Consider the following 9,689-nt stretch of genomic DNA (forward strand, 5'->3'; position numbering starts at 1 on the left):
CCTAAATCTCCAAGAGAATATTGGCAGGCATCCACACTAAAGTAATGGTGGTAGACCTTTGCTAATGGCCAAAATAAGTTTGATTTGCAGTAACTAAATTTATTAGATGTTCCTTATCAACCTTTAGGTCTTTTTAATTGGTTTAGGATCGTTTGTGAACATTTTCACATATGAAAGTGAGTTTTAACCATTGGACAAATTTTAATTTGTCTTATATGTCAAAGTCATTATGTAGTGGAACAAGTGATACTTTTGGAGTCATGATACATGTGACAGTCCCAGGTCCCACACCAGCTGTGTGGCCTGGGCAAGTAAGTTGGGTGTAAGATGGGAATAGTAACCCTATGCAAATGAGATCAAATAATCAATGTGCCTAGTGCATTCCTGGCATGCCAGATACGAAGTAAGCACTGCAGATGTTAGCTCCTACCTTTACTTTTCCCTGCCTTTTAGAGGATGAGTTGAAATTTTCAGTTTATAACTAGAAAATTTCACTAGAGAAAATTTAACTAGAGAACAGGATACCAATTAAGCGTTTTCAAGTGCCTGCTGTGTGTGTGCTGGTCTAGAGATACGAAGAAAAATCACTCATTAGCTCTGCCCACCCAGGAAAAAGTTATTTTTTTGATTACTGCTGTGAGCCAGATGCTGTTTCAGACGTGTTGCGTAGGCCCATTTAATTCCTGTGTCATACTACTGTCTGCATTTTACAGATGAGAAAACTGAGGCCACTAGGAGACCAGTGGCTGAGAGTCCCAGTTCCGGAGTCAATACAGACCTAAGATCCCATCTCAGCTCTGCGCTAAGTAAAATCTTCAAGTTTTTAGCCTCCGTAAGCCTCAGTTTCCCCACCTGTAGCATGGGGTAGTAGGAGTCCCTAGCTCATAAGGTGCTTCAGCTACAGAATAAGTAATTACCTAAGGCTGGACAACTGGTAGAGCAGGGATTTAAACGTTGGTCTTTCCACCTCCAAAGAAGGGTTCTTTCAGGCTAGACCCTGCTGCTGGTGAGGGAAACAAAACCAAATACATTATTTCGGAGTATAAGAAGTTTGAGATCGTAAAGTTTATTGCCTTTGTGTCTTGTGTCTTTTTCCCTTTTCTTCCTTTCTTGGGGGAGAGGGGGAGGGAGGGATGGCTGGACACATGAATGGATGGATGGATGTTCATGGATGTTCATGGAACCTGTTGTGTAACTAAAAGTATATTTACTTTTCCAGGGCAGAATATATGGTTACAAGAGTAGGATTTCAAGACTAAGTCCACAGAAATTTAAAAGACACAAAGCTTAGCAAGTCTCTGAATTTCAGACAGCCTCTGAATTTAAGACAAAGAGTTTTACATACTCATAATTTGAAATGAGTAAACCAAAGGGGATTCAAATACTCCTGTCAGTTGATAGTACTTACCCCTAAAGTCTGTGACAGTCAGGGGTAACCAGAAGTGGACCATGAGCGCGTAAATAAGTACACCGTTCAAAAAGTCAGTGTCATAATAAATGCTACCATATAGAGGAGGCTTGGTATAATCTTATTTCAGCAGCATGTTTAGAAAGAGGTCAAATGGCCTTCTTGTCCACAAGCCACAAAAGTGAGAAGGAAAGCAGTGCTGTTTCTGGAGTATCCTTCACATACGTGTGTCCTGTTGCCCTTGTAACACTGCCTCTTTCCCCCTAGCTCTTGGAAGCTGAATCTTTATAACACCTTTTAGGGTTTATTATTTCTCTCTCGTAGGGCCTCTTGGGATTTAGAATATATCTTTGTACTGCACTAAATGAAATATTGACACTATAAACTTGGTTTATGTTAAAACAGAAAGTCCTTCAAAAAGTCCAATCTGTGTACAGTTCAGCCGTCATGACATTCAGATAATGCAAACATGAGAGAGAAGGGAGGAAGGAAGCCATAACGTGGAATGCGTGCTGAAGCAAGACTCAGGCTAAGAAGATGTAGAGGAGAGCTTAGAAATGTAGTAACTCTGGCTAGCCTGCTATCAGGAGCCTGTGAAACACAAAAAGCTTTGCTCCTTTAATTCAAAGAATCCAGCCATGTATACCAAAAATCCCCACAATGTTAACATGTGACTCTGTCCATTTTGCTATATGCAAAGCAGAAATGATAGAAGCATTTTGAAGTAGTCACTTTAAAGAACGGTGGTCCAGGCTGGGCATGGTGGTTAACGCCTGTAATCCCAACACTCTGAGAGGCCGAGGCAGGAGGAGTGCCTGATGCAAGGAGTTCAAGACTAGCCTGGGCAACATAGCAAGACCCTGTCGCTGCAGAAAATTTAAAAATTAGCCAAGCATGGTGGTGTGCAGCTGCAGTCCCAGCTACTCAGGAGGAGGCTAAGACGGAAAGATCACTTGAGCCTAGCAGGGTGCGGCTGCAGTGAGCTATGATCACACCAATGTACTCCAGTCTTGGTGAGAGACAGTGAGACCCTGTCTTAAAAAAAAAAAAAAAAAAAAAAAAGACAGTGGCCCATAGAAAGTCGTGAACCCTTTGAGAATCATTAGGAGCAGAGGGTCTCACATACTGAGAGTGGGCATCTGGCCATATTCATGTATGTCATACGTGTACACATTCATCATGTACGTACATACACTCATTCGTTTGCTAGTTAATGAGAGAGCAAGATAAATTGTGGAGCCTTGTATTTTTCACCTGAGTGGGTAGAGTTCTGTCACTGCAAAAGAAATGAAGCGTGTGGATAAAGATTGTGCATGTGTGCATCGTGTTCTTGAATCAGTGTACATAATGATGAAGTGATTTGGGCAGAGTCAGGAATTCTAAAAATTACAAAATTATCATGTAATACAGTAAACAGTATCTCACTTGGGTGTTGGGTATTATTTGCACAGGTGGATTTGCCGCTGCAGTCACCACACCTCTAGATGTGGCAAAGACAAGAATTATGCTGGCAAAGGTAAGTGGCAAAATAATGTAATGGAGACACTTCAGATGCTCATATCTGTTAGCACTAGGACTACACGTATATAAAGTAAACACAAACGGCTACCATTTACCTGTAATAGCATCTTATGCTGCCTGTGGAACCTCTAAGAAAACCGCCATTGATGGAACAATATCCCCAGTGTCTATATAACATTGTACCATTTCACAGGCATTTTCCCCTGTGTCATGTAAGCACATAGGGCTGGTAGGGCCACTGCCTGGTAATACTATCTTCAGATAAACTCTCTTTTTACTGCTGACAAACCTAAGGCTCAGAGAGGTTGACGAGCCTCCTGCCATGTGGCAGGCTTTGAACCTAGGGTCACGGTTGGCCTTAACTGGATGAGTTAAGACAGTTGTCAGAAATGTTGAAACCATTTTGTTTAAGAGAAAAATTGTTTTAAAAAAACCCCGCTAGATAGAGAGTTGAAAGAATGCCATACATATAACATACCTGAACCAAACCAAAACAAAAAAAGTCCTATGTTTTTGGAAAAGTAGAACAAATATGGCCAGATTTTAGTGTGGAGGTGGCAGGATCCAACCTAAGAATGCTGATCACGTTGTAAATGGAACATTTAAACGGCACTCTATTAAATATGCTTATTAGCTGCTTAGGCAAGTTTCATAGTTGTACCATTTACACTAATGATTCCCTGCCCTCCTCACGTTGCTTCATGGTGCTTCTTTTTCCTGTTAAATAGTTCATCATTCATCTCATGAGCTCTGATAAGCAGAGCCTCCCATGTGGCGTGGGCCACATCCCTGCTTGCCTGCATATCTGAGCGTAAACGCTTCTGGGCAAGCGAGCCAGGTCCTGATTGCCAAGAAACTCCCTGGTATCTGACACTGTGTCCTAGATGAGGGTGATGGGGAGCTGTGCGTCTGAGGATATCTGAGAGGCAAGTGTGTGATTGGGAGCTTCAGAAGATAACAGGTTTCTCTTTGTTCACACAGGCTGGCTCCAGCACTGCTAATGGGAACGTGCTCTCTGCCCTGCATGGGGTCTGGCAGTCACAGGGGCTGGCAGGGTAAGACGAGGAATGCCCTCCCGCCTTTCTTCCTCTCCACCACTCCTCCTCCTTTAGCCTGACTTTGGATGAACACCTCTCCTTCCCTTCTGCTTATGTTCTGCTTTGAGTTTCTATATATTGTGCACAATAGTCTAGTTGATGTTGTATATATGAGATAACGTAGCACATCAAATTGACGGAGTATTCCAATCAGGCAGTTCTCAGCCTTGCCCATCTTGATGTTAGATGGAATTCACGTGGGTGGCCCTCACCAGGGTCTGGGCTGCAGCAGTGATAAAATGGGCTTCTGGTTACACAGTGCAGATATACAAGGGAGTGAAGGTAACATTGCTAGAAGAAAGCATTTGTGGTTTTGATGTTTTTAACTATTATTAGTAACAAATTACTTTCAACGTACCACAGTGCAGGTGGGATGACTCCACAATTAGCATCAATTGAGAACCATTGTACTACAGAAGTGCCTCAAACTTCTAGCTTCATGTCCTAAAAAGGTCTCTCTGCAAGATATTTCAACATTGCTTTGACACCGTAAACTTGTAAAGCCACCTGAATGTTGGGATCTTACAGGCGTGTGAAATGATGATTTTTCTCTTAGGGACCATGTACCAGGGATTTTCTTGCAAGAGCAAAGCAGTGGCCTCCCTTTGGAGAGGGTCGGCAGCTGCCTGGACTTCAGGCGTCTCAGCTGGCAGTGCCGCCTCCTCATCCTGATGCCGAGTTGGATCACTTATTTGATGGTAGTTTTTGTGTACCTTTGGCAGTTTTAATCTCAGCTATTTGATGGTCTGGAGAACATGAAGTTAGGTGAGTCAGGCCCCAGTTAAAGTTTTTGTAGGAGAGCAGCCCATCCTAGATTGAAATTTTCCAGTTGGAAGTTTGAAAAATAGGTGATATTGGATGGTTTTGTTGAATGTGACAACTCTGAGGGATTGATGTTGGGTGCCCGAAGGGTGTCACGGTTTTGAAACAAGAACTGGGGTGAAGCCAGAGGAATAATTGGCTGTTGACGTCTAGTGAGAGCGTGGGAAGGGCCGAGTGGGGGCATGTGTGCTGGGAGCCTGCCACTTAGGACTGCCATATCGTGAGCTCTGCTTGTATTTGTGGCACATTCATTCTGCTGCCAGTTCCACAGCAAACAAAGGAATGGTGTGAGAAAAATGAGTCCTGAAGCCACTTAGGCAGTAGCAGGTAAACAGTCTTTATGGGCTGGGTGAGGTGCTCACACCTGTCATCTCAGCACTTTGGGAGGCTTTGAAGCAGGAGGGTTGCTCGAGGTTAGGAGTTTGAGACCATATGGCAAGACTGTCTCTCTAAAAAATAAATAAATAAATTAGCCTGGTGTGCTGGCACACACCTGTAGTCCCAGCTACTCAGGAGGCTGAGCGATCATTTGAGCCTGGGAAGTCGAGGTTGTAGTGAGTCACAACTGCGCCACTGCACTCCAGCCTGGGTGACAGCAAGACCCTGTCTCAGAAAACAACAACAAAAAAGTTCTTACGTGTTTCAAATCGCAGTTGGACTGCATACACAAGAGAAGTCACATTCAGTGGCTTTTTTGGACTATAAAGCCAAACTGCCACATTTCACTGTCTCACTGATTTCAGTGTAGTTCATGCTTGATTCTGTGGCAGCTGTTGGGCAGACCTCTTCTGTCGACCTTAGCTTTGTGGAGCTGTGCAGAGCCGTAGCCCCTCTGCCTTTCTGGAGACAGTGGTGGCAGGTGGGGATGGCATGATTGACTGGCAACCCCGTGGCCCCGAAAGCTGGTAGCAGTTGAGTAGATTGAAAATCATCTTCCCTGTGCTGGTTGTGGCGTGTATTATACTTGACGTTATAAAACTAAGCAGTGCCAGAAATACAGGCAGAAGAGGGGCGTCTTCCTCAGGCCAAGGGCCCGTCTCTGTCCCCATTGTCAGCTCTGTAAAGGTCATCTGGATTTTTTTGCTTTTCTATCTTCTGAAAGTGTCAGAAGTCATGGACTCTAGTCAGTCTGTACAGTGTAGTCTCTTGAGAGCATTGCAGACAGCAACGGTTGTCACTTAAGGGAGTTCTGATTAGCCCCTTATTAATGATTAAAGACAATAAATAATTTGACCAAAAAACAGTCACAGAAAAACCTGGGCTGTTGTGAACAGAGGTCCCAGGCATCCTCAGCCTGAAGGTGTCTCCGCCGGCTTCTTCTGTTGGGTCTCCAAGCACACAGCGCTGCTGCCACCTCCTGTCTCCTCCCCTGGGCGCGCACTAAGTTTACCAGTTACTACTTGGGTTTTCCAGCAGACACCATCTCCTCACCTTGGGATGGAAAGGTGCTGCCCTCTCGGGGTCAAGTAAGGTGGCGACCACTTTTATCTTTCTGTGTGGTCCACGCAGGTGAAGACTTTGTTCTGGCACGTACTGGGAATACACATATCAGTAGAAATGTATTACTAAACAAACACCGCGTGTTCATTCAGCCCAGCAGCCGAAGGCAGATGGGGAGCCTGCCCACCCTGGATGGCCCCTTTCTGGTTTTCTTCACTCATCAGCTGGCTTTCTGTTTTTGTTGACTGTGCCCTTTATGTAGTAGCTGCCACTGCCGCGAGCATCCCTTTCTGCCTGGCACTGTAAGTGCTTACGTTTGCTCTCATTTAATCTGTGGGCACTAGAACGCGCTCCTGCTCAACTCAAAAGTCTTCACCTGCGAGACTGGCTGGGGCCTTCACTGTTCACATTACTCCACGTTAAGGCCGTAATTACGTTAATAGATTCAGTGGTCATCTATTGAAACCATAAACTGCTTCCATCTGCCTCTTGCCAGGGGCAGCTGAACTTGTGAGTGGCAGAAGCTGAACAAGACACTGGCGTTTAGAAATAAGTAAGGTAGTCAAGGCGGAGAACTTTGTGGCCAGTGTGGTCTCCTGCAGCTCGGCATCTGCTGACTGCCCGTCTAGCACCCTTTCCTTCATAATATGGTAGGAGCAGGGAGGCTCAGCTGTTTTTCAGGCGGGAAGGACATAGTGGTAATTTATGAGTTTTTGTCCTCACCACCCACCCCATGCAAAAACAATATGCATGATGCTGACCTTTTTTTTTTTTTTTTTTTTTTTAAACAAGTATAGTTTGGTTTTCAGTACAATTTTCATGGTTATTTTTGGACAAGTAATAAGGGTCCTTAATTTTATGTGCAGTATTTTAATGATTTAAACCCTTAGCTAGCTAACTAAAAAGGGCCTCACAAAACTCTTGAATCTCCCATTTTCCTTAGAAGTGCTGAGTGCTGCAAACAGAGGGAGGCTGCTCAGCCTCCTCCAACAGCTCAAAGGTCTTGGGAGAAAGGAGGCAGCCAGGTGCTGGAAGCAGCCTGCAGGGACCGCCACGTTTCTCTCCAGGCCACCAGCTTGCTTGTCACAGAGGCTTTTCCTGTATATTAAAGGATGCATAGCTACTGTTGGTGTAACTTGACCATTTTCAGTTTTCTTCCATAGACCTGACCGGAAGTCTTTTCACTGGCATATGCACTAGGTCTGCCTTCATAACTTCTTCTGCTTACAGAAGTAATATAGGCATATTTTGTTTAATTGCACTTCTCAGATAGTGCATTTTTTCCCAAATTGAAGGTTTGTGGCACCCCTGCATTGAGGGAGTCTTTCAGCGCCCTTTTCCAGTAGCACATGTCCACTTTGTGTCACATTTTGGTAATTCTCACCTTTCAAGTATTTTCATTATCATATCTGCTGTGATGATCTGTGATCGGCCATCTTTCATGTTACTGTCATTGTTTTGGGGCATCACACACCGTGTCCACCGAAGACAGCAAACTTAATTGACAAATGTGGTGTGGGTTTGGGCTGGGTCACCAACCGGCCATTCCCTGAGACAATATTGCAGTTAGGCCAATTAATAATCCTCCAGTGGCCTCTAAGTGTTCAAGTGAAAGGAAGAATCACACCTTTCTCATTTTAAATAAAAAACTCCGGCTGGGCATGGTGGCTCACATCTGTAATCCCAGCATTTTGGAGGCCAAGGTGGCAGATGGCTTGAGCCCAAGAGTCCAAGACCAGCCTAGGCAACATGCCAAACCCTGTCTCTACAAAAAGTACAAAAATTAGCTGGGCATGGTGGTGCGTGCCTGTGTCCCAGCTACTTGGGAAGCTGAGGTAGGAGGGTCACCTGAGCTCAGCAGGCAGAGGTTGCTGTGGGCCATGATTGTGCCACTGCACTCCAGCCTGGGTAGCAGCAAGACCTTGTCTCCAAAAAAAAAAAAAAAAAAAAAAAAAATTAAAAGCTGGAAATGATTATTTAGTGAGGAAGGCATGTGGAAAGCTGAGATAGGCCAGAATCTAGGCCTCTTGTGACAGTTAACCAAGTTGTAAATGCAAAGGAAAAGCTCTTGAAGCAAATAAGAAGTGCTATCCGGCGAATACACTAAATGATAAGTGTAACAGCCTCACTGCAGATATGAAGAAAGTTTGAGTGGTCTGGATAGAAGATCAGACCAGCCACATCCTCTTAAGCCAAAACCTAAACCACAGCAAGGTGCTCTCTTCCATGAAGGCTGAGAGAGGTGAGGAAGCTGCGGAGTTTGAAGCTAGGAGAGGTTGATTCATGAAGTTTAAGGACAGAAGTCATCTCTGGAACACAAAAGTGTAAGGTGAAGTGGCAAGTGCTGATGGAGAAGCTGCAGCAAGTTACCCAGGAGATCTAGCTCAGATCATCGGTGAAGGCGCTAACACTAAACAACAGATTTTCAATGTAGATGAAACAGCCTTCTATTAGAAGATGTCATCTAGGACTTTCCGAGCTAGAGAGGAGACATCAATGCCGGGCCTCAAAGCTTCAAAGGACTGGCTGACTCTCTTGTTAGGCGCTAATGCAGCTGGTATCTTTACGTTGAAGCCAATGCTCATTGACTCTTCTGAAAATCCTAGAGCCTTTAACAATGATGCTAAATCGACTCTGCCTCTGCCATAGTAATGGAACAACAAAGCCTGAGTGACAGCACATCTCTTTACAGCATGGTTTCTGGAATATTTTAAGCCCGCTGCTGGGACCTAGTGCTCAGACGAAAAGATTGCTTTTAAAATACTGCTGCTCATTGACAGTGCACCTGGTCACCCTGGAGTTCTGCTGGAGATGAATGCTGTTCTCTTGCCTGCTAACAACATCCATTCCTTGGTCCGTGGAACAAGGAGTAATTTTAACTTTCAGGTTTTATTATTTAAGAAATCCATTTCATAAGGCTACAGCTGCATCGACAGTGATTCCTTTGCTGGATGTGGGCAAAGTAAATTTCTGGAAGCCTTCTAGAAAGGAGTCAATATTCTAGATACCAGTAAGAACATTGGTGGCTTCATAGGAGGAGGTCAAAATATTGACCATGCTAAGACTTTGGAAAAAGTTGATTCCCATCCTCATGGCTGACTTTGAGAGGTTCAAGACTTCAGTGGAGGGAAACACATACTAGATGTACTGGAAATAGCAAGACCACTATAGTTAGAAGTGGAGCCTGAAGATGTGATGAATTGCCACAATCTCATGATTAAACTCGAATGGATGAGGAATTGGTTCTTACGGATGAGGAAAGAAAGTGATCTATTGAGGTGAATCTACTCCTGGTGAAGATATGGTGAACATTGTTGAAATGACAATAAAGGATTTAGAATATTTCATCAATTTAGTTGCGAAAACAGTGGCAGAGTTTCAGATGATTGACTCCAATTTTG

The 9,689-nt window shown here is 44.2% G+C and overlaps 1 protein-coding gene across 19 annotated transcripts in view; it reads left to right on the plus strand.

Moving 5' to 3' along the window:
* SLC25A26 (solute carrier family 25 member 26) overlaps window positions 1-9,689 on the plus strand; it is a 162,793-nt gene that overhangs the window by 149,367 nt on the left and 3,737 nt on the right. For 11 of the 19 annotated variants that reach the window (XR_012431343.1, XR_012431344.1, XR_012431345.1 and 8 more), the window contains 2 exons: window positions 2,860-2,924; window positions 3,911-3,984. Coding sequence is in view for 13 of the 19 variants with exons in the window: in XM_065538872.1 (XP_065394944.1) it covers window positions 2,860-2,924; window positions 3,911-3,984 (139 nt within the window). In the remaining 6 variants the exon portion in view is untranslated. Of the gene's footprint in view, window positions 1-2,859; window positions 2,925-3,910; window positions 3,985-4,582; window positions 4,725-9,689 lie in introns of all 19 variants that reach the window. The other 8 variants (XR_012431342.1, XM_074032653.1, XM_005547550.4 and 5 more) reach the window with 1 other exon arrangement.

Source organism: Macaca fascicularis, chromosome 2 (genome assembly GCF_037993035.2).
Source record: "Macaca fascicularis isolate 582-1 chromosome 2, T2T-MFA8v1.1".
Classification (NCBI taxonomy): domain Eukaryota; kingdom Metazoa; phylum Chordata; class Mammalia; order Primates; family Cercopithecidae; genus Macaca; species Macaca fascicularis.